Raw genomic sequence first — 25905 nt, 5'->3', positions numbered from 1 at the left:
GACCGGGGCTGCTATTAGTCAACTCTTATTGAAGTACATGAGAGGAAGCTAGACACAAGTGAGATTCATTTTTAAATAAGGCACAGAGGAAAATTAGCAAAGTCTTCAAGCTTGCATGATTTCCCTTGTATCATCTAGGATTGCTTTTGTACTGGACTCCATATTGAATTTGACACCGGAATCATTGATACAAGAAGAGAGTAAAGTGATTTTATTTACTATAAACAGAGGCAAATATTTGAGTGTTGGAAACCAGACTGTCCCATAATGTTTTCTCTCGTACTTTGAATTAAGAAGGAAAGCTTTGCGCAGTGGCAGTATCGTAGCCAATGAGGTTTATCCGAGGCGCGATTATTGCTAATTGAATTAAGAAGGAAAGTACAAGTAGAAATGCATAAACCAGCATCCCATTTTTATACTTCTGTTCTGAAACTCATTATTTCCTATTTTTAATTTAATAATTTTGTTTGCTAGGGTGTTATGTGACAAAATGTCTCCAGAAGCCAAGTATTTTCTGTGAAACTTTAAGGTTGGGGCAAATAAGACCCTAATTAACTTATTTATCAGGGTTCTCTTACCTGATGCACAGATTGGAGATAAATGGTAAACATCTCTTCAGGGAGGGGGCGCCTGGGTGGCTCAGTCGGTTAAGCGTCTGCCTTCGGCTCAGGTCATGATCCCGGGGTCCTGGGATCGAGCCCCGCATCGGGCTCCCTGCTCGGCGGGAAGCCTGCTTCTCCCTCTCCTGCTCCCCCTGCTTGTGTTCCCTCTCTCACTATCTCTCTCTCTCTGTCAAATAAATAAATAAATTCTTTAAAAAAAAAACAACAACAAACATCTCTTCAGGGAGGAAGGAGATGGTACCAAAATGGCTGAACAGGTGCCCTGGGCAGCCTCCCCACCACCTTCTTCTACCTTCAGTTCTCCTTGATAGAGATTCTTACCTTGGATTCAGCACATTGGTGCCTCCTCATCATACAGTAACTTGTATGTTTCCACATTCTGTGTCCTCACCTTCTCCTAAAAGTCTTCTTTGATTAATCCTACCTATCTGATGAATCACTCCCCCTAGAGTTAATGGATTCAGCATTCTAAGTATTTGAGGGCATTTTTTCATATACAGGCTGTTCAGCTCCTCAAAATATAAGTGCAGTATCTATTTAAATGCTGGTTTTGTGACACTACCCACAGTGGATATTCAGGAAATACGGAATGACTGACTAATAAACAGAGGCAAGGCCTCTCTCAAACTGAAGCCCTATGGACTTTGCATAAAAATTGCCAAGATATCAGGAATAACCTCTTCACTTATATTAAAACTATGGAATCCAACAGACAGAATTTCTACCACATAGAGCCACGCCAGATATGCTCCCAAAGGGCAGCTTGTTCACTGGGAAAACCTGAGTCAGCAGGTTTAAATTATTCCTTTTGAACCACTTAACTTTCGAATTTCCTCATTCAGTGGCTTAAACTTGACTTTAAAACTGCATGCACTCAAAACATTTGCATTTAATTGCAGCGGTGGTATGTTTTCTTGTTGCCATCTGAAACATATTCATTATCGGTGTCAGGCTTACACTGAGAGTTGGGTTATTTATATCTAAAAAATCAAATTCAACAAAGAACTGAAGGCATGTAAGTTGATTTTCCTACTTTTTTATTATAAGAATATGCAGCCTGTAGATACACAAATTCAAATCCTTGGCAAATCATATTTTCAAGGACTGTCTAGAGATAAATGGATATGAGTAGAGAGAGTTATTTTAGGAATGATAAGTCAACATGAATTTTATTTTTTATAACATATATATACACATATATTTTCAATATGTGTATGATTCAAGAAAATATTGTGTCTGGCAAGTAATTGCTGTAGCACTTTATGTGATGAAGAGATTTGAGCCTTAGAAAAAATGGATTTAAAACGGTCTTTAACCTTCCTCTAAATTAAAGAATATTAAGATCCTTTTGTACACTTATGACTCTAGGGTTAAGTTGGAGGTTAGAGATGCCAGGGGGCTGGCTGTGCACTCCCTGGGTTCTCCATTTGATTAAGACCCACGTCTTCCTATTTGAATGCCATGTCATCGAGGGTAGATGTGGCAAAGTGCAATGCCTTTTGCTATTCCAGGATATATTTAAATTAATTTAAGAACAAAGTGTTCCCTTAGATCCGTCAGTTGTTGTTGCAGTACTTTTAATCAGAACCAGAAGTCCGGGCTGCCTCAGGTGATCTCATGTGAATAAATGTTGATTTCATGAATCCTATGCCCTGTTGATCAGACCACATTCTTGTCTAACGTGTTTGTGAAACAGTAAGTTTCTTTCTTCAAAGTAGAAGGTTGCTACTGAAGATTGATGTATTTTAAAGATGGATAGTGACCTTTCAAAGGTATTCATAAATCACTTACAACTGACCTGCAAATACAAAGTGAAATGAACAAATGAGACAAATCCTTGCCGATAGGAGCCCTAACTTTACCTTAAATACCCACATAAAGAAGTGCTGTTCTCTTGGCTGAAATTACTAGGAAACATCGTGCCCGTTCTCCTCCTCACTGAAGATGCAGATACGCTGACAGGAGGGTGCCTCTGCCACTGAAAAGATCACATGTGTTTTAACTAGCAAAAGGTGACAGGGTGATCAGAAGCCACACCTGGCAGTCATCTGTAGACTAACAGATCAGAATAATGAAATGCTAGTAAGATGGGTAGACGCAACCTCCAGTATTTATTGAGCTTTGTGTTCTTCACTGAGCTGGGGGCAGTGGGAGAAAGGGGTACTTAAAATCACAAAAGAACAAGCTCTGCTTGCAAGATGTTTCCGGAGTCCGTAGAGAAACTGTCTACTAGCCCACGGATATAATGGACACTAATAGGAGGGCAGCAAAGACCAATCAAAGGGAAATCTCAGGCCACAGACGATCATTCTTAAAATTCATCACGGGAGAGATGAATGGACTGCAGTCACCAAGAAAGTCTTTTTGCCGGCATTGGGCTTTGAGCTAAATCTTGAAAGAATGGGTAGGAATTCTCCAGGTAGAAGGGAGGGAGGGAGGACGCCTCAGGTGGTGAGTTCAGGAAGGGGACAGGCTGGAAGCCTGACCTGTGTTCTCGGAGGAGCAGTCACACTTGAACTGCTTGCTGGAATTCACCCTGTTGAGCAAGTTCAAAATTGGGCACTTTGCATCAGACCCAGGTGCTTCTACTGGATGTATTACAGGGGAGTTTGTTCGTATTTCTTAAGCAGAAGAATGCTATAAAGGGCAGTGTTTTAAAGGAGTTGGAGAATTTAGTCAGGTGACTAGTACCATAATGCCAGGATAAGGTGAGCGTTGTCTGGTCTATACCGCACAGCGGGGATTGAGAAGGAATAAGAAGAGAAGTTATTCTGCGCAACTGCCAGGGGCTAAAACATCATACATGACCTGGAAAATGGAAGTTATCTGTAAAGTTTCTGATGTTATCCATGAATCAAATTAGCAGAAGATACTGTTTTAAGCGTAAAGTGCCTGCAGTTTGCTAAAGGTGCCGCTAGGTGGTGAACGTGCATTATCCGTGGCTTTAGATTAGCCATTGGCTTCTCTTCTGGTGAAAGGGGTTTAGCTAATTTTGAGAATTCAAGTTCTAATTGAGTAGATTTCTATTAGTGAACTGTAACTTTATAACTTATATAACTGGCTATTAGTCAATAGGGTAAATTGAAATATTACTCAGTGGTAGTTACGTCAAGCATATAACAACCTGTGTACAAAATTGGAGCTATCTAAATAAAACTACAGGATTCGCCATTTTATTTTAATTTTTCTTATTAGTTGCCCACTCGGAAAGCTTCCTCATTTAGTATTCAAATAGCAGCAAGGTATCTTTGGTAACGAATGACACCAAACTATTTGGGTGTTTAGAGATTTGGAAATCGTGCCCCATTCTAATATCTGAGCTGACTACTCTGGGTTATAACCTAGTTCTTCCTACTTAGCTGTTACTGATGTGTTACGTAATGCCCTTATCTGGCAGTGCTTCTGCTATTACCAGGAAGCTCAGTGAGAATGTATCTCACTTCCACTGTTTCCTTCAGGATGTTTTATGACTGTAAGCATCAGGAAGGCAAGGGCCATGTTTATCAGGCCTAGCACTCATCCCAGTACCCTGCACTGTGTCCCGCACAGAGCAGACCCTCAGGGTGTTAATGAACTTTTTCTGCTAGTCGAAAAAATAATGCAGTGGACTTTTCACCTGATCTCCGTAAGTCAAATACAACTGCATAGTATACTGTTGCCAGTGAGGCAATCAGAGCTTACCTCTGTTACTTTCCGAGATTGATTCAAAAGAAGTTCACACAAAGATTTTCCTGTATTCTTTGTTTCTTGCAATGTTTCATTTAAAAAGTTCACGTGGACACGCGTGCGTGTCTGTGTGTGTGTGTTTGTGTTGGAAGAGTCCTGGTACTTTGGCATTAATCTTTCTCGATTAACAGATTAACTCAACAAGATTATGATTTTTCTTATGCTTAATTCTCAGGGTAACCTGTATTTCTATTGCTTATATTTATCTTTATAAGTGTGGGAACACATCTCACAGTGGGATAGAATATTTGGATTTGGGACTGGGCTTCCACAGCAGTATTCAAGTGTTAGTAATAGCAATTTCTTGAGTATTTAGTATATGTCATTGAATATCTGCAATGATTAAGTATTATGAGCCATATTTTCTAGCTAAAGGAGCTGAAGCTCAGATGGGTTAAATTAGGTACACAGGGACACATAGTTAGCAAACCAGGGTCCAACCCTGGAGCTGTTTGCCAGCACAGCGTATATACTTCACCAGGATGAGATCTGCTTCCTGTCTCTACCACTGTGTTTAATTTTCCTGCTTGAAAACCCACCCAAAGCAGTAAAGAGGAAACCTATTTCTTCAAACATACTTCCAGGGTTAAATACCTTGGACATAATATATAAATAATACTCAAATCTCTTTCAGTTCATCTATTTTGGTGGAAATTGCCATTTAACAAGAAAATTTATATTTACTAGTAGTTTGGAAATTATTCCTGACCCTCTTCTACTGCAAAATATTCAACTGGAAACTGTCCTCTTGTCTAATACATCCTATGGACTCAATAATCCTATAAATCAAAGTGATGATCACTTAATTAAAAACATAATGTAGATAAATCCTTGGCTAACGAGTGTAAAAGCTGATACTCTGGGGCCCCCACAGCAACCAGTGTGGGTCCCCAAATAGCCTTGGAAACACAGGGAAGAGAGGAAGCACATCTTTGACACAGCCTGGCAAAGGAATCGAGCACGTCTATGTCTTCCTGGTGGGAGTGGAAGGAGTACAATCTCTCTTGGAAGGCACTTTGGCAGAAGGTATCAAAATTACAAAAAACACAAATCCTGTGCCCAAACAATTCCACTTTTAAGAAGTTCATCCTCCAGATACACTCACACAGGCGTAAAATGATCATGTACACAAGGTATTCTTTGCTTTTACTTCCTTGGAAGAGCAGAATGTTGGTAAAGAACCTAAGCATCACGCATGGAATCACTGAATCATTAAATTGTACACCTGGAACTATATGTTAATTATACTTCAATTTAAAAAAACCCTAAACATTCATTAAAGAAAAACTGATCAAATAGATTATAGTACATCAATACAATGGGCTATCATGCAGCTGTAAGAATGAGGAAGTTTTTAAGCACTGATAAGGAACAATTATGGATATATATATATTATTTTTAAGTAGGAAAAAAGGGCATGGCAATGTTATAAGAAAGTACTATTTATGTCTTAAGAAAAAAAGGGAAGCAGGGGTGCCTGGCTGGCTCCGTCAGTAGAGCATACGACTCTTGATCTCAAAGTTGTAAGTTCGAGCTTCACATTGGGTGTAGAGATTACTTAAAAATAGAATCTTAAAAAAAAAAAAGGAAAACAAATAGTACACACGTCTATTCACGACTATATTTGCTTGACTATGCATATAACAATCTCTAGAAGAATATACAAGAAATTGGTAACATTGGTAAATGTCCAAGGACAGGAGCAAAGTGGCTGGGAGTCAGGGAGTAAAAGAGAGACTTTTCTGTATGTTAGAACATGTATTCTCTCTCCTTAAAAACCTTGTATTTTAATTCTAAAACCTTTTAAAAACATGTATATCTTTTAATCCTACATTTCAAGTTCTAGGACGTTAGCTTGAGGATGCTGCAAAAGAGGTACCAAGGACTTACGTCCAAAGATGTTCTGTGCATCATTATTTATAATGGTAAAATGGAGAGGGGATTCAATAAAATAGTTTTGCGTTTGGAAATTTAAAGCAGGAAATAAAGGCGTTAAGTGTGCACACTGCACACCTCCTATGTAAAATGCAACACATTTTTATGTTCATCATCCTGGATTAAGAGCAGTCTGTCTTGTTCATTGGATCCACAACATCTGACACAGTGCTTGACATGTTAACAATCACGTGGTTAATAATTATAGAAAAAGTAATAGAAAAGAAGACGGGCAGGACATATTCTTAAATGTTGACAATGTTTACTGGAGATTTTTACTTTCTTCTATGATTTTTATTTTCCAAGTTTTCCACAATGAACACGTACTATCTTTATGCCTGGAAAGAAGTACAATAGGTGTGGTAAGACTGCATCCCAAAAAGCAATTCCTATTTTTCATGCCATGTCTATCGATGGAGGAATGAACAGCTATTTAAATGAGTACTAGTGAGTGTTTGCATTCGCTCAGCAGTGCTTACAGAAATTCTGGAAAGGATGGTAGTAGTGTGTAAGTGGCAGCTGGTACATTTAGTGAGTAGTGGAGGTACATGAGGGGATAATTTGAATGCTACTTACAGTATCCCTTTGCACTTAGGAGGGATCACAGAACTGGGGCTGGAGTTAGTTGACTGAACAGAGTTAAATACGCATTAAGATCTCTTCTGTAACATTAGACCTGATTCTTGTTTTTTCCCTGTTTAGGACTAGAGGCAGATCTAGGGTCTGGTCCCCACTCAGCTACTTACACACCCCATGATTTTCTAAGATGATCTATCTCCATCTGCAAGAAGAGGCTAAGAGCGTGGTCTTTGCTGGGTTGCTCATGAAGTGGGCTCCTAACGCAAGTGAGCAGGTTAGCTCAGCTAGACTCTCTGGATGCCTCCCTCCCCTTTTTGCTTCCCCCACATTTGTCAGTGTGTTTGCGTGTGAATGGAGAGCAAAAAGTTGCTTTGGAAATGGGGAAGGGACTAAATTTTTCAGCAAACCTTCTACTTAATCCTACCATTGCTCCTTTAAGATAGGAATCATCCCTTATCACTCATGAGGGAGTGTTCCCAGGGAAGCTGTGGCCATTCTAAGATCCTAATGATTAGCACCTATGATATGCTGATACACAGTATACACAGAGCTTTTCTATGACCTCTAGAATTTGTTCTAAGGAAAGAAGATGGAAATCCTCTATTGATCGTATTGCTGTGCCTGAGGACACTGGAGAACTTATTACATTAGTATGGGTTTTGGATGTTTGCCTAAAGCCACAAACCTTTTGATGTCCACCTTCTAGCCCTGAGAAATTCCTCATCACTCGTATAATTCCTGCAAATAAAATAAAGCAAGATTTTTAATGGAAAATGCTCTGCTCCTTCTTGCACTCCAACTTCAGTTGCCTTAGAAAAATTTTTTGAAACACTAATTTCACAAAATAGTTTTTTCATTGTGTGTTCCAAATAATTTTAACACCCTCTAACACAAGGCACTTGCTTAAATAACAAAGTAGATGAGAATGATCAAAATTTCGTATTTGGATTAGATAAAATTACTTTATAGGTAATTATGCAAAATTCAACTTTAAATGTAGATGTTATAGGTATAAAATGTTAATATATAAAAACCATTGTGTAAACCATACCTGGATGATTTGACTAACTTTTTAATGTTGATTAATTTTCTTAGTGAAGCTGATTGTGTACTCAGGAGAAATATATAAAAACTTGTAGATGGATGAATATTTTATGCTGGCAGAAAAAAAATCATAGCCATCAGCAATGTAAAAAATATTTTGTCAACAAATCCTTTCTGTGATGTGATAACACTACCTTTTACTATTTCTTAAAACCTTGTTTCTCAAATGTAGTCACTGAGTACTAATTTCTCTCCCCCACCCCGCCCCGCCCCTCCCTGCTCTGATGAAGTGAAACACAGGATGCCTGCCACTAGGGGCCTCCTCCACAAAATAACCTTCCATTGCTACCTGGCATCACTAATCTTACTTTTTAAATTGATATTGTTGGTTATCTCTGCTGAGTTAAAAGAAATAAATGCCCATTCACGTAAAAAAAAAAAAGTGTTTTAAAGATTCTCACAAATAGAAAAACAAGAATACAGAAATTAGAAGAAAAATTTCAGCATTTGGACTAACCAAGTGAATAATAAATTCTTTTAAAAATCGGTTACTCACTCAGTTGTCTGTTTCCCCCCAGCTGTCTGTCTGTCTGGAGAATGCTCCTTCTTTTTTTTTTTTTTTAAAGATTTTATTTATTTATTTGAGAGAGAGAGAGAATGAGAGACAGAGAGCACGAGAGTGAAGAGGGTCAGAGGGAGAAGCAGACTCCCTGCTGAGCAGGGAGCCCGATGCGGGACTCGATCCCGGGACTCCAGGATCATGACCTGAGCCGAAGGCAGTCGCTTAACCAACTGAGCCACCCAGGCGCCCTGGAGAATGCTCCTTCTATTTGTATTTCTGCATAGCAGCAGTTTGGCTCAGATGAAATTTCTAATTCATAATACTGGTAGATGTGCCAAAAAGTCACACAAACCAGAAGGTTAAAAATAATTTCTATCAACTCTGCCTAGTGTGTTTGAGGAAGAGCAGATTGTTGTAACTCTCATGCTTACAATTAGGACCCATTCATAAACAGAGGCATTTAAATGTTTGTATATATCTGATATCCTAGAAACTTGAAAAATCAGGTAGGAACAGTCAGCATATATTATCCTCTATCTTCCATCACTCGGAGGAATACAAATGGTAGTAATAATATTAAAATGATAGATCAAGTCACATTCTTGAGAATTCATTGTATCTCAAGCAGCAGGCAAAATGCTTTGCAAATTTAGGATTAGTTTACCATATTAGGGTCAGAACGATTTTATATCCATCGAAGGATGTGGAGATTTGTTAAGCTCTGCAAGAAAACATACCCAAAATGAGTTTCTTTGTCCTCCTGGAATGTGTACTCAACGAAAAGAGCCAGAAGTCAGGTCACTCCCCATTGCCTTGCCACTGTGTCCCGATTCCTTCCTATCGGAGGTTTCCTCCTTACATTTGTGACACGGATCCTTGATTTCATGTTGGTCAAGTTCTCCTGCACTTAGATGTGTATGTGTGGCTGGAGCTGCTAACGTTAACTGTAGTCCAGAACTCAGCATTTCTGACTCTCTGGCTCAGGTTCCCACATGATGGTGAGCAGCGATTTCTAATTCCCTTCTGAAACCTTTGGTGCAGGTGGGGGTTGGCAGGGAAGAACGGATGTCTTGGGACGACTGGAGAGCTACTTCAGGGCAGGTGGCAGGAGCACGTTTGTGAGCTGCCCAGGGAGCTCCTCCTTCTACAAGGGATGGTGTGGAAACTCGCCTCTGGGTCACCACCTATGTGCGGGGCCTCCCCTGGCCCCGACTCTTGCCAGCTTATGGGGAAAACAATTCTTCCTTACTTGACGCTGGAGGGACAAACAAGACTGGGCTGAAAGGTTCTCTCGGAATTTTGACTTGATGAGTGTTTGGTTAAAGAGCCTGGACAGAGATAAGCACACTTTCCTCAAAGCCGAGCATTTCGTGGTGGCATGATAGTAACCGTTTGCTTGTTTGTTTGTTTTTCTTTACTATGAGCAATTGCATGCAAACGGATCTAGAGGTCCACAGAGAGAGATCGCTCATGCCAACAGCAAACACCTCCCTGACGGACAATATGAGAGACTGGTTGTCTCCCCACATTCCAGCATCATGAAACCAACCTCAATTACCTGTGACCTGGCTAAGTTCTAGACTGTTTCTAGATTGTTTCTTCGGTTACTTAGCCAAGAATGTCTTTGGTGTCCCTTAGAAGTCAAAAGAGCCGGGAATACGAAGCGGGAATCGGTGAGAAAGAAACCAAAATAGCTTCTTGTCCTCAGGTACCTGCTTTCACAGGTGCAAGCTGGATCACCAGGGCTGCAGGGGCAGGGCCCCAGGAGGTTGTCTTTGTCCAGAAGAAGGGTTTTTTGTTTTTGTTTTTTTGTGTTTTTTGGTTTGTTTTTTCCTTTTAGGAGCAAATCATGCCTATTAAACACAATTCTGGTTAAGACGTTTTAACGGTAAGTTAGGTGACATCCCTTTAAGCTTTATAAAAAGGAGCTAAATAAAAGACCGGCTAGGCAAGCTGGGAAAAATCTTAATTTTATTAAGGCAGTGAAAGAGAATGAAATGCAAAATCAATAGCAAGTAGGACAGTGCAGAGCTCCTATAAATCAGCCTTGCAGGCCCGTGAACAGACCCGAGCACTTGGACAACGTCTTTCCCAGCGACGAGACAGTTTCACACCCCCTACGGACTCCATCAGCCCCTGCTCGGGGTCAGCCAACGATTTTGCCTCTTGCATTACTGAGAAAACAGAAGCCATTAGGAACTTGCACATCTTCATGGCTCTCCCCTGCCAGATCTAAGACTAATTCCTCTGCCCCGCTCTCCGGCCTTCCCTCTGGCCACCAGGGAAGAGGTGTCCCTGCTTCTCCCCTCCACTTCCCAAACTCTGTCCCACCTCTTCCCAAACACATGGCTCCGGCAGGTAGAGCCCCTTTCTGCTCCTCCCTTTCTCCTCTGCCCTCGATCATTCCGAGAGTAAATACATTGTAGTGTAGCCCTTCTCAAACTGCAACACGCCTATGCCCCAGGATCTTGGTGAATTGCAGATCATTATTGGAGGAGTCAGGCTGTATTTTCCACGTTTAACTAAACAATCCCCTCTTTTAACTTCCCATCTCTGCTCTCTACCCTTCACCCCCCCCCTTTTTTTTGCCACCCTTTACAGCAGCAATGCTTAGTGAGGGAGGGGACTGCAGGCAGTGTGTCCAGTTTTCCCTGAAATTCTCTGCTCAGTCTATCCAAAGCTTCCATCCCCAACATCACACTGCCCATGTTCTTGTCCGTGAACTCACTTGCCAAATCCGCTGGTACTTCTTGACCTCACAGCAGAGTTTCAGAGAGGTCACCTTTCCCTCCTTCTTAAAACACTTTTCTTTTGACTTCGGTGATGCCTCTTGCTACGTGTTCTTCCACCTCAGTCTTTTTCAGTATCCTCAGCTGGCTCTTCCTCATCTGTTCAACTACTAAGTTTTATTGTGCCTTGGGGCTCGGTTTTGCCCCCCCCCCACCTTTGTCTGTATTCTTTCCCCAGGTGACTCCTTCTATTCACCTGCCTTTAAGGACCTTCTAAATGCCAAGGGCTTTCACAGCTGTATCTCCAGCCCTGACTCCTATATCTGACATTCACCTATCCATATCACCTCCTGGATGGCCAGGAGGCAGCTCATATTTTTTTCACGGCCCGAAAGCAGCTCTTCATCTACTCTTCGCCCACACTGGTTCCTTCTCTACTCTTCTGTAGCTCTGTAAGACCAGCATTCATTTACCTAGTTGTTCAAGCCAAAAATGTAGGCAGTTCTTCGTATCTGGGAGGTGAGAAAAAGAGAAATCAAGTCTATTCACTTGTGTACGGTGAATCTCCTTACAGCACATTCTGCATACGTCCAGTGTGGTCTAAGTTATCATCTCTTGTCGATTACCACAATAACCTCTTATCTTTTCCTCGACAGTACATTTTGCCTAAGTGGTCTTTTAAAAATGTCGACCAGATCATGTTATTGCCCTGGTTGGAACACTCCCCCGGCTTCCCATCACACTTGTAATAAAATCCGCACTCTTGATTCTGGTTTCCAGGGCCCTCTGGCCCTGCCTGCTCCTCCCACCTCTTCCTATGCCGCTCTCCCCTCCACCCGGCTGCTGTGTTCTGGCATCTTTTCTCCCGGAGAGCATTTGCATTACCTGTACTGGTTCCGCTGATCTTCTCCTGGTTAGCTCCTTCTGGGCGTGCAGACCTTGTTCTAGGTGTTGCCTTTTGGCTTCCAGGCTGAGGCCACCCACCTTTCTCCTGCAAGCCACACTTCCCAGCTCCCTGATGATGGCTTTTGGGGGATTTGCCCAATGGGGGATAGAAGAAGGAGGGAAGAAGGAAAACAAAAACTGGACAATGTCTTTCATTCTCTTTCCTCTTTCTCCTCCCCTTTGTGCTTGCCTTTCTTCACTCCGCCGACCCCACCTCTGCTTCTGGGGGGCATCTTCCAGCGGTGACTGGGTGCTGGCTCGCCTCAGTGGTCCAGCTCCCCACCACACAGAGGCAGCCTCCCCTCCGTCATCCCAGATACCGCCCAGCAGCCCTGTCCTTTGGCTGCACCTCCTGCCCCAGTCGGTCTGTGTGGTCTAGGCTCTGGTAGTGGCTTCCTGCATTGCTAATGTCTGTCAGTCTGTCTCTCAGTTCTTCCAACACGACTGTAGCCACTTCATGATGTTAAATTCATTTGTGTGAAATACCTACAGTAGTTTCTGTTTTTCTGACCAGAACAGTTCTCAGCCACAAAGTTCATCCTCAGAGTACCACGCCCTGAACCCCTGGGTCACTCTCCAGCACGTGCACCTGTTCTGAGTCTCTTCGTTGCACTTTTCATTTTCTGCTACTTTTTTCTTTATTTGTATGTTTGTGTGGTGCTGTCCCCAGAGCCTAGAATAGTGTCTGACATGTAGGTGGCATTCAGTGAGTATTTATTGAATAAATGAATAAGAAGAATGGACTGAGATTTGGCTAAACCGAACATTGCTTAAATGCGGAGGTGATGTGAATGAGTGATAATCAGACTTCTAAATACAAGATCCATGAAAAAGAAAGGAATATGAGAGAAAGAGAAAAAATGAGGCAGAAATGGAAAATGTTACCCTTCGGCAAGAGAGACAATTAGGGAAAACAAAGCACATTTATTTTTTATATCTACTAATGGGCCAGTTGCTGTATAAACACGATTTCATTCGGTTCCCACATCAGCACTATCGGGGAGAGACATTATCTCCATTTCACTGTTGGGAAAACTAAGCATCTGAGAGGTTAACTTTACACAAAATCACAAGGCTGGAAAATGTACAACAGGATTCAAGCCCACAGTCCGTCCGGGTAGGACGAGCCCAGGAAGGTACACGGTAGCTTCAATTCATGCCCATCCTACTTCTATTTTAAATGCACAAGATTTAAATGCCGATATGTAAACTATTTCTGAAGCGCTTGTTTTATCTTATTAAAAACCCCAAGGCCATCCCCAGTGAAAGAATTTGAGATATTTTTTCAAATTGATTCCCAATTTTTTTCTTGCCTTTCCTCCTCCCTCCCCCTCCTCCCTAAATGAACTGAATGGCAGACCATGATCCACACCACGGAGTAAATAAAAATATTGCCATCAGCTCAGGGAAGTGGGCCTTTGGCATTTTCTTCCAGGTTGACCTCAGAATGAGCCTGTTTTAGTGATTTAGTCTGTAGTAAGGAAGGGGTTTAGGGGATAGGCCCACCCCATATATCAGCAGCATCCCATAGCGCATGAAGTTGTTATTCAGGTATGTGCTACATATGGCATCAATAGAGAAAAATGGCCCAGTTCCCTTCAGATTCACCAGGCCTTTATTTGTACCATAGCCTCTGTTTTGTCGAATTTCACTGAAGAGCCCCATAATCTTCTTAATGGGGACAAGCGAGTTTCCTTTACTATGCCAAGGTCTGAAAATGGCGGGTGACGTTATACTACGCAGTGTGTAGGGGAAACTGAGGGAGAAAAGTCCAAAATGGTCGAGCAAATCGTTTTTTCCAAATTACACTTTCCCTTGTTTGGTTGAACCAAGTATTTTAACATGACTCTGACATTGCTTTTTCCCTGAGCCGTTCTTAAGACTTCTCCCTATCCCCAAACGTCATGCTCTCAGAACCCTGATAACTTACAGCAAACAAACAAATCATGAAAATTAAATAGCAATAAAACTGTTGTTGGATTCATGTAAAAAATATTATCCAGTATTTAAATGGCTATTATTTACAGAAACTTGGCAATTGTACCATACAAATAAAATGAAATTGATTCCAGTTACAGTCCATCTTTGTTTGGAAAGGAAATACCAGTAGTGTTTGAAAAATGGATTATTAAAGACCTTGGTTTGCTGAAGGTGGCTTATATGTTCTATTTGCTAACACAGCATCTTGTTGGGGGGAGAAAAAAAATAATAAGTGCAGCTTTTCCCTACGCCAGATTATTTTCACTACAGATCTTTAGAGCAGGAAATAAAAACCAGCTAATGGTTCACGGGGCATGTGGAATTAGTTTAAGCAGAGCCGAGCCCCGGTCTTGCTGACCGCCTCCTCTTTCCTGTGCTGTTTTGTCTAAGCTGGCCTTCGAGTATGTCAACAAATCTCTTCTAAGGTCAGATGGGAAAGAAAGGATGGCGATTCTCTCTCTTTCTGTAAGGGTGTAATTTACAACAGATGTGCTTTTTTAGAAAGGTACAAGTTTGTCTTGTCAAGTATTTGTAAAGAAAAATAGCCTCCGGATTTCACAGAGTAATCCTTACTTGGTTTTTGGAGATATCACAAAGAGCATTGTTTTTATAATACTAATATGATTCTTTTTCTCACACAATTTGATTATAACTCAAGATTAGTGTTTGGGAAGAGCCAAGTTTAAAGATCTAAAACAGTGTTGTGAAGAAATACCATATGTGACTTGATGGCTTTTTGACAGTGACCTGAAAGGAGCCCAATTTCAGCTCGGGAGACATGGGTTAAAGTCCTAGGAATTCTTTTTAACTAGTAATGAGATTTTAAGTTCGCCAAGCCTCAGTTTGTTTATCTGTAAAATGGGGGATTCACTTGCCCCTGCCATCCAAGTGGGAAGATAGATTTAAAATGCTTACAAAACCATAAACATAAAGGTAAAGGAGTATTTTCATAAGAAATCTCTTAAAGAAAAAAATCTTTGTGGGTTCCACACCTTTATGTCTATGCCTTTTTGTATATATAATAAAAGGAAATTTTAAGTTATTATGAAGAGCTGTACTAGCGTGGCGGTTCCATGGTGTAATGGTTAGCACTCTGGACTCTGAAGAGCTGTACTAGTAGGTAGATTAGTAACCAAAGCTTGTGCTGTTTAAGATGAAGTAATAAATTCTGACCCTGATTGAGCCATGAGGCTTGTTGAAGAACCAATCACTGATTCTAACAGAAGTTTTACCTGCATAAACACTGACAGATAAAAATCACATGATGAAAAAGGTGTGTGTCCTGCATGGGTATGACCAGCTTTGGCCTTTGGAGGATGCACAACTTTCAGTGGATGGGAAATACTGTAAACCGGAGAACAGATATGGCTGGAGGCACCAGAGGGGAGTGAGCACAGAATGGGATAGAAGTTTGAGTTGGGATATTAGGCAACTGGGCTTCAGTTTCCTCATGGAGGGAATGAGAATAGTAATACTCATCATCTTCGTGTGACTGTTGTAAGGACTTTGCAGGGTGATCCGTTTAAGATAATCTATGGTTATATGAGATGATTTGTACAAACATAGGATTCCTGAAATGTATCATAAGAAGGGAGAAAATCCTGTCATCTTTATTAAGATTGAATACAATTTAACATTTGGAAGTTTTATAGCATTTTCTTTGTCAGGTTCTTCACATTGGTAATAATGTTAGTGACTCACATGTGTTGAGCATTTCCTGTGTTCCAGGCATGCGTGGTAAAGGCTTTAAGTGGCTTAAATTCATTTAATTCTATAACCATCACATAAGTAATTTCCATCACTACCCCCATTTTACAGATGAAGGTCAGTAAATTGCTCCCAAGCACATAGCTAAGGAAACACTGGAGGCAGGATTTCAACCAGGCTTAGCAAAGGAGCCAATTAGAAATCTAATCTTCTTCTAAATCAGATTGGGGGTGAGTAGAATAAAAGAGCTCACAGCTTCTCTAAATCCTCAGCTTGCCTTCTCATCTCTGTATTTGAATTCCAACCTTGTTGAAATACACATTTGAAAATAAATGATTTGAAAGAGTTTTTGTTTTTTTTTTTTTAAACACACACATACACCCAACTTTTTCATTACAAGTTAAGGTGAAGACAAACTCGCCCAGCATTTGCTGTTTGGACTCAGACACAGGCGGGGTGCTTCTCCTGCTGTCCCTGAGGCTCCACCATGGGACCCATACACAGAGCAGGTTGAAATTCCCTCCACTAGCAGGTCCTCACGTTAGCTTTCAAATGGCTCGGAGGGGCAGAAGAGATGCCACAGCCCTTATCTTCTCGGAACCAGAAGGGATTTTAGGACACATTTTATTTAACTGGTTTTTTTTTTTTTTTTTTTTTTTTGGTGGGTTTTTGGTTTGTTTTGTGTTTTTGTTTTTCACCAGGTCTAAGGACAGGTCACAGGCCACGGTAATCCTGAGCGTGCTTTCACATTTTTAAAACCTTTCCACAATCTGTTGGTTTTTGACTTTACAGGAAAACCCTGTGAGGCCTACAGATTCTTCTCTCAAAAAACTTGTGTTGTACTGTCCTGGGTCAAAGTAGCCTTTGTCGCTTATTTTCCCGTGGGGTAACTTGGGAACAGCAACCTCGCAGCTTCTGATGTGGCTCCCATCAAGGTTAGCCTGGAGCCAGGCCTTCTGGCCCACTCACCACCGGGGACTTGGTCTGAAAGCGGAACTTCCCACGGGACCAGAGCCTGATGGGATAATCTATAAAGCCCCTCTCTGGAAAGTGCACTTCCTGCCTGCTGGCAAGGAGATTAAGTCAAAGGTTTTGATATTGATATATAGTCCTAATCTTTTAAGAGCTTTCAAGCACTAGCAGGACAGTTAAAAGGAATTTTCTTAAATCATTAGGGAAGAGGGAGATTTGCAAGTCCCTTAGGGCCTGATGATGAGAGGTTGGAGGAGCAAGCAGTTGGGCTCCAGGGAAGTCTCCCTCCTGACAACAGGTACACACACATCCCCGGGTGCCTTCTGTAAGGTTTATTTACATTTACATTGAGTGGAATTGAAACATGGACGTACAGACTCCGACAAATAATTACTTTTGTTTAATTGGGAGTTAACACAGTCGACAGGCTGTGTTTGTGCTTTGGTTTTATGTCATTTTTGTTGACGATCGGAGGTATTTCCCTTCCTTTCTTCACGTTCGCCCCCGGGCTCTTGGTCCCCCTGCAACGGCCTCCCTTCAGGGCCTTGGTGCACCTCTGAGTCCCTCCTCTTTTCTCTTGCCCTCGGTCTCCTTCTCTTTCTTTTTTTTTCCTTTTTCCCCCCCCTCCCCCCCCCCCCCCCCCCGCCATCCTCTCTCTTTGCTCCTTTTCTTTTCCTTTCCTTCCTGGCTTTCATCATAATTCTTAGGAGGGCCAGTTGCCATTTTTTAAAATGCCTGTTGTTTACATTGCCTAGCCCAGAGGCCATTTCTCTCCACATTTCTGTTACTTTACAATCACTTTTATAGGTACGTGCAAAATGCAGAACCTGTAAACGAACACGGCGAGGCACAACCAAATGCGATTAAAAATTGCACTGTAGAAAATGAATACTGAAAAGCACAGGGCTACCAAGCAAAAAAATTAAGACCAGGTAAATGCTCATTCGGCAGAAAAACATGTGCAGAGTCAGCAGAAGCGGGGGTTGGGGGGGGATCTTCTCAGTGTAACATTATAAAGAATCTGCCATCATTTTCAAAAATGAATTTTGACAAGTTAACACTAAGTCGTCTGGGGCAAAACTAAACATGCACAAGAAGGCTGCATATTTTGGAGAATTCTAATATTTCAATGTTTTGTTTTTAATATAAGCAAAAATAGATAAAAATAATTTGAGTTCTTTTAATAAGCTATGTCCATAATTTTATTATTACTACTACTACTACTAATTATAGACAGTTTATTTGTACCAGGCATTGTACTCAGAGCTCTACATGTCTTACTTAATTTGGTCCTCTTTATAACTCTGAAATGTAAATGTTTTAGAGAACTGTTTTACTTCTGTCTTAAATGGTGTACATCTGTCATCTTAACCTTAAATATTATCTCAGAATTCTTTAATGTCTCAATGGAGGATTCTTATTCTTAAGGTTAATATGAGGAGAAGAACCGAGGCAATAAGTAACCTGGGTAAGATTTGATGTCATAAGAACTGAGTAAGGCACGGAGATACGATTCAGCAGTCAAGGATCTCTGACTTGCCAAAGATGCTGTGAGAATTTCAGTATTCTAGATTTGGGGCTGAGACATAGTTTTACTTGATCTGAAAAAGAAAGGAATATTGGCACAGTGAAAATATTTCACCACTTCAATGTGCCTTTATTCAATCTCTAGCTCATATCTAATATATTTTCCATATGTTAGAAGTATAGCTCTGAGAGGAGTTTGTTTTGCAGGGCATTTTACTGAATGAACCAAGCAAGTTTGTGCACCAAAACCATCTTTAGCATAAAAAATAAATCACATGAAACATAAACATATTCCAAACACCATTGTACACTCTGTGCTATGTGAGACTACATTTACTCACAGAAGAGCTACAGTCAATAGTAAACTATCACAATTATGTCTCATAGCAAATATCAATCTTATCGCTTATGTTTTGCCAGAGGTTACATATCAAGGCTTTAAAGGAAAAGCAAAATTATAATCAAGATTAGCTCTTTGGGGTGGAAAATCTGAATGCTTCCTCCAGAAATAATAGGTAAAGTGATCATATGCCCTGGTTTGCTGGGTCAGTTCCGCTTTATGCTTCTCCCGGCCTAAGAGTCAATAGCTGCTTCCTTCCTTCTTTTTTTTTTTTTTTTTTTTTTTTGCTCCCTCACATTCTTAAGACATTCTCTCACTCTAGAAAGTAACTGAAATATTAATTCTAGAACAAATATTTTGAGCCAACATATTCTACATATTTGTTGTGATCAATACAGTACAGGTGTCCAGCAGAGCCATTTTTCTATCATGTCAACAGGGCTGACAGTGACTAGTTTGGCAGGGCCCCTAAATAGCATTCATGACTGGGGCGGGATGCAGCTGGATGCACGAGGAACTCAGTCCAGTCACACAGTACATATCCCCTGACACCTATCACTCTGGGTTCTTGTTCCCATTCAGAACAGAACCAGTGAATGGGGTACTTGTCATTTGGGTGGGTTTGAAAGTCAATGGACAAGATTCTCTAAATATGGAAGGTACTCCTACTGATTCTTTAGATCCTTAGATTTTCCTAAATATTTCAAAGCTAGGCGGTAGATAGTTCCTTGGAAAAATCTAGTTAACTTTCTGTTGTGATATGTGATCGCAAAATAGGTGAATATGAAAGAATCACTGTATTTCAAGTTTGCAGTTATTGATGTTTTGTGGACTATTTAAAATATAATAAGATTTTTAAAAATTATATAGAGCCATTAGAAAAAGTTGTACGATATAAATCTCACATGTTCTCAGATTTATAGTTATAGTTCTTTTTTATGGGTAACTTTTTTTTTTTTTTTACATCTTCAAAAGAAACCTTAATAATGCATTAAAAAAAAAAAACAACAACCAACCAGTGTCACTACCAAGCCTTTGGATGATTAACTACCCTATGATACTTCTTTCCTCCAAGCTGGTTTATAAAGGAAAGCAAAAACGACAATAAAAGAAATGTACCAATTTATTCTCTACTAATAAAGTATTGAACATTAGTGAAAAAAGTATGAAGTATTGGAATGCAACACAGAGCAATTCCATTACCCATTGCAGTTTTGGGTCATATACTGTATATAAAGAGTAATTACTTCATTGGTTGGGGACCACAGTGGAGGAATATAGGATTTGATGAAAGAGATTTTAAAATAAAAATTTTATCCCAAAGCATTTGCTTTTCAAAACTTTGTCAACATTACAGGCCATCTTATTTTGGTTTTTGGTGTTTGGGGCTGAGGGGCTGGGTAGTGGTGTGGAAGTGCAAAAGAAATAGAAAATTAAGAGTGAGCAAATTTTTAAAACTCTTTAGCCAGTAATCATATGTCATCAGCACATAGATTTTAAAGTATCTACTAAAAGTAGTTTTTGTAGATGTCTTCAGTGACACATCTTACTAATGAAGCTCCTGTATTTAATATTCACACACTCCCTTATTGACATTACATCTGGTGGTTTCTGACACACCTTTCACTTCCTACTGTTGAGTCAAGTTTCCGGATTTTATTATCTTGCTGATCGTGGTGTCTACGGTGTAAGTTTCTAAATGTTTTCAAGTCTTTTGTTCTTATTTATCACACAGGGATTCTGGGTAGGGACGGAAAGCTTCCTGGGTAGGATGGTAAGGTAACGTGGTATATTATGGAGAGACTAGACCTCGAGCTGGCCTGTCATAGTCCTAATCTAAGCTGTCACTTTTCTCAGATTCTTCGTTTCTTCTTCTGTAGAGTCCTGAAAAATAACTACATTGTAGGATGGTTGTGAAGACCAAATGAGCCATGTGAAAAGCATGTTAAAATGCTTAATGAGTGTCTGTTTATATTCTGCTGCTTTCTAAAAATAATTTTAAATAGGTACAAAAATCCAAAAAATACAAATATCAAGAAAGAAATAGATAAACCACCTAATATGATCAACAATATCAATTCCTTTATTTCTTCTACTCAGGTTCCTTCAATAATGATATTGGAGAAAATCAGGGAAATAATCTGGTTACAAAAGTGAAATATGTTAGTTGCAAAGAATTATTAATATTATAGGAAGGTATGAAGAAGAAAATAAACTTCCATTACCTTTAATATTTTGACACATTTTCATTTTTTTTCTAGCCTACCCATTTCAAAAAAAAGTTAGGATTATACTCCATCTCACGTTTACCTCCCCCCCAGCCCCAGTTTATATTAGATCATAAGCATTTTTGCTGTCATTAATTATTCTCTTTAAGTAATATTTTGTAATTTCATAATAGTATATCAGTTGTATGTACCATAATTAATTCCACCCAACATGTCAGTGATTTTTTTTGTTATTATAAACGAAACTGCAGTGATAGTTTTTTTCATGTTTATTGAATATATTGGAAATCCCATCCCTTGATTTGTCATATTTGTTGCAAATTTTTTCCCATCACCCTTATAAATTAATGACAGTTTTTGACATCATAAGTTTTTTATTTTATGTAGCTCCTGCTATCAATTTTTTTTCCTTTGTGACTTCCTTCACTTTTCTCATGTTTAAAAAGTTATTTCCTATTCCAAGGTCACTAAATAACTTACCTATATTTTCTTCTGTTTTTATAATTCACCTTTAGCTTTTTGCTTTTTAATTAATCTAAAATGTATTTGGGGCTCTCTGTTTAAGGTAGGTCTGAGGTAGAATTGGGCTACCTCAAGTAGACTTGAGAGTCTATGTAGGTAGGATTTAACATAATTTTCTGCAAATAGTTAACACAAGTACCCAGTAACATACTACGTTCATCTGCATGGTGGATTTATGATGGTGCTTTATCATAAAACAATCTTTCAGTGTTCATCTTTCATATTTTAATTACTTAAATATCTGGTACAATAAATGCTTTCTCATTATTTCTGTTTTGCAAAAATTTCTTGGCTATAGCACTCAATTTATTTTTCCAAACAAATTTATCAAATTCTCCCCATTTCACTGCACTCCAAACACATTAGGATTTCCTTGAAAATGCATTAAACCTATACTTTCAACAGAAGAAAAGAATAGATTCTTTTAATAATCAGTGTTCCAGTGCAAAAACACCGTATCTCTATTTTCTTAATGTAGATTCTGTACATTTCTTATTAAGGTTATGCCTAAGCGATTATAGATTTTATTGCTATTGTGAAAAATTTTTCACATGATCATTTCAAACTGGTAAGACATTATTCTCAATGACTTTTGATTGTGTAACTAGCCTTCTTCGATTCCAGCTTGATTTATTCTGTATGCAGAAAAATATTTGTTAAGAGCACTTTCATAAGACATAAATGAATTTAGCCGATGCTTGAGAGAGAAAACACTGAAGGCCATGGAGATGATTCAAACAGACCAGCTTTGTAATTAGGAAACCACAGAAGGAGCCACTGGATATCCTTTTTTTTCCTAAAGTGTACAATTGCATGGGTGAAATTAATGCACTTTTTGTTTTATTGCTGGGGAGGGAAAAAAAGACAAGAAATTGATGCATTCATGTCTGTAATGACAAGTGAAGGGTGACTTTTGGAGACAGCGGGGATCCTGAGAGTATGTAATTGTTCTGTATGCTTTGAACCTTATGCTTCTCAAGTACCTCATCGTCTGACAGTCCAACTTGGTACAAGCTAGATGAATAATGTAGACAATTGTCTTCCATGGGAATTATATTTAAAATGAAGGCTCTAAGTAACCTCTACCTAAAGATCCTGTTTAAAACTGGCCTCCGTGTCTTCAGTCCCATTGTACCCTGTTTTTCTTGGACGCTGCACATACACCTGTCATTCACTTGCCCTCAGTTTCGAAGGTGGAGGGATGCCACGCCCAGCCATGTTCACAGTGCAAAGTGCTTTTGACTTTTCTGAAGTGAAAGGCAGTATGTAAATGTGCAACATGACGACATTATTATTCCAGCTTTCTGGCTGCTTTCAGCAAGCACTGACTGCCACATGAGGTCTCAAGTGTTCTGGCACAGTGTGGAAGTGTTCAAAAGAAGTTAAAGTAATGAAATTGGATCTACATTTCCATAGATCTTCAAGCTGGCATGGAGGAATGGAGTCATGGAATCAGGGTTGGATGGTCTCCACCAAACAGCCTAGGCAAGGGCCTGTGATGCCAGGCTACTAAGCAGAAATTTCAATCGTGAAAGGCCACCACTATTTCTTCCTCTGGGTCTAAAATTACAAAATGTGCACATTTCCCTCAGGCTCGCACCATTCTCTGGGTGCTTTATACTCCATCCCACCCACCCATTCCCTGGAGCACACCAGCTTTGCTTAAATCCAGGACAAGTTTTAAAATGAAGAACTAAGTACCAAGGGAGAAAAATGTTTAGAGCCCTAAAATAGCATATGCTATTGTATCAAGGATGTGACTGTTACACTTTAGAGGTGGGCCAGGCTTACCTTGTATCTGATCTTCCTAAGCTAACACTTAGGAAGTGTCTATTTAACGGACTTCAGTTGACCCCCCCCCCCCCCCCCGTTTTCATTGCTCACAGGTCTTCCAGATTTGGACATTCTGAGACCTGCCCTCTCTCCTACACCTTTGTATGCTTCCCCACCCCCCAACTCTGGCTAAATTAGTCTGTTCATCAGGGCAAGATCAACAGAATCTGAGTCTGGTGCTTTGCCACCACCTTTATATTGGCATAGGTCCATGATGCTGGGTGTCCTTCCTCCTCCATCTCCCTTTATATCTGGAAATTTTCATGGGTTCCAAGCATCCATTTATATATGTACAAAGATGAAGTTTATTTAAGTTTAAAAATGTGAGAGGGACAATTCAAAGAATTGAAGCGCTGAAGAATACCTTTACTCACACAGAATCTCTCTTTTTTCTTAATTGTATTTTAGGACAGTGAAAAAAAGGGATTTATAAATAAAATCTATGCCATCCAGGAGGTTTGTATCAGTGTCCAGAACATCCTAGATGAAGTGGCTTCCTTTGGCGAAAGGATAAAGAAGTGAGTGATACTGGCATGTGAGCCCTGGCCTTCTGTGGGACAGAGTGTCCATTTGTTTTTCAGAGGGTGAAATGAAATGCCACATTCTTTTTGGCAGGGGAGACTCCTTCTGGGTGATCTATTGCTCAGTTTCTTCATTATTTACTTTGTTTCTGCCAGTCTTTGGTTTTGTGAAAGTTCTGTCAATTTCCTTCCTGAAATTTAGAACATATTGGTTGGAAAGAAGTCCTACTTGTAGCTTTGAAGAAATAACACCGTCCTAAATTTTAGCACATTTTCAAGTGAAAGACTTTGTTCTTAAATGGAATATGAAATCGTGATAGGAAAAAAATAAACCAAGCTAGATGAGAATTTCAGGTAATCAAGACACATCTTCATTTTATTATTGGTTGACTTACACTGTCACTGAGGAACGCTAAAATTTTTTTTAAAAATCGTATTTTATGTAGCATCCTGCAAAAATATTTTCAAATTTATGTACTTAAATAGTTGAGATCATAGTTACAGATGAACTAAACTAATGCACTTTTAATAATTTAAAAAAAGGAATCCCTTTCCTAATTTAAAATATAGCTTCACTGAAAGCTAATGCAAATTAAGAAAACAAGAATATTCTTAAGAATATTCTTTTTTTTATTATGTTATGTTAATCACCATACATTACATCATTAGTTTTTGAAGTAGTGTTCCATGATTCATTGTTTGCATATAACACCCAGTGCTCCATGCAGTACGTGCCCTCTTTAATACCCATCACCAGGATAACCCATCCGCCCACCCCCCTCCCCTCTAGAATATTCTTAATATAAGAATATTATTATAGTCTTACATTATTTGTATTTTACTTGAAATAATTTTATTTACTAATGAACTTTTAAAAATAACTAATTCAATAAGGTGGATTCACAAGTATTGATGATCAGTTAAAAATATACTGAAGCCCTCATACTGCTAAAGTATGTGAAAATTTGCTACATAATGATTGCTAGGTCGTCTATTCAAGAAAGGGTGCTGTATATCCCGATAAGCCTACACCTTCCTAGTTTCATGTATCAATTCATTGTTTATTATTTATATTATTATTCACCAAAAGTGTTCCACAGATTTGAATCCTTGGGCATACACATTTGAAAGCAGTAAATTATTCGAACTAAAGGTGTGAGACATTTACCTAATGCTTTTCATGTTTCAGGGACTAATGCATTTTACTTTGTATAATTTTTTAATACATTTCCACATATGCATACATGCTGAGTTTCCATTTTTTTTTATATCAGAACAGCCTCCCTCTCACTCCAAATGTACAGCAGCCTTCAGTCTCAGACTTCTGAAGACTGATTCCTACATCTTTTTTCTTCTTCCTCTCCACGTTTTCCATTTCTAAGAATGTTCCTTTGTTCCACTAGAGCCAAGTGTTTAGTCCTAAACAGGGCATTTCCCTTTTGAGTGTTGTCCTTTCTCTGAGGTACACTGTGTGTTGATACCTGAGAGAAGTATCTCATTTATACCATAAGATGCTGGGTCAGCTCTGAGGTGGGGCAAATTTATGCCTGAGAGGAAGAAGCCTCTTTGTAACTCTGGATGGTAGGGGACCTCAGGTGCTTGGCCAGAAAACATCATTGCAGTTGAAGAATATGGCCAGGTCCTGGCTTTGGACCAGCCTTGGAAAAAACTGAGTTTTGTAGAACTTTCCACAGTTAAGAGACAGAGGCATACGTACAGGTTGAAGTACAGAAATATGCATAGGTTCCAGTGATTCTTACCGGAGCCATCTTTTCTGCACAATTTTTTGGGGGACTATTAAAATACAGAAAGTCCGCTGGGGTTGCATGAGATAAAATGCATCTATCCAGAAAGCAGATTCAGAACCAGTCATTAAGTACAAAGTGAAAAGCCTCTATAATTACATCTTGTTACTAAGTAATCATTCCAGAACTTTCTTGAATTGCATCTTTTTTGGGGGAAGATCATAGTCTAGATTTAGTTTTCATGATGCACTGTGGAAATAGAAAAGGGCAGTCTTTTTTTTCTGACATTAGCTACACTGATAAGGATTCCTTGCCATTTATCTTTCCAAGAGGAGAAAGAACACAGGGAGCCCTTCAGGGAGGCTGCCCAAAAAAAGGGTTTTCTGA

At 39.6% G+C, this 25905-nt stretch overlaps 1 protein-coding gene and 1 pseudogene across 19 annotated transcripts in view; both read left to right on the top strand.

The window, feature by feature from the left end:
• Positions 1–25905, top strand: part of MCTP1 (multiple C2 and transmembrane domain containing 1) — a 504318-nt gene that overhangs the window by 463222 nt on the left and 15191 nt on the right. For 17 of the 19 annotated variants that reach the window (XM_073888215.1, XM_073888198.1, XM_073888228.1 and 14 more), the window contains one exon: positions 23661–23770. The exons of the other annotated variants lie outside the window; for them this stretch is intronic. In XM_073888215.1, the coding sequence (XP_073744316.1) occupies positions 23661–23770 (110 nt within the window). The remainder of the gene's footprint in view (positions 1–23660; positions 23771–25905) is intronic. 19 annotated transcript variants of the gene reach the window in all.
• Positions 301–430, top strand: LOC112820546 (U4 spliceosomal RNA; annotated as a pseudogene).

Source organism: Callorhinus ursinus, unplaced genomic scaffold (assembly GCF_003265705.2).
Source record: "Callorhinus ursinus isolate GAN/ISIS: 27379988/994484 unplaced genomic scaffold, GSC_fseal_2.0 scaffold3, whole genome shotgun sequence".
NCBI classification, from domain to species: Eukaryota; Metazoa; Chordata; class Mammalia; order Carnivora; family Otariidae; genus Callorhinus; species Callorhinus ursinus.
The sequence above is the reverse complement of the archived record's forward strand: the minus strand, read 5'-3'. Positions and strand labels throughout refer to the sequence as shown.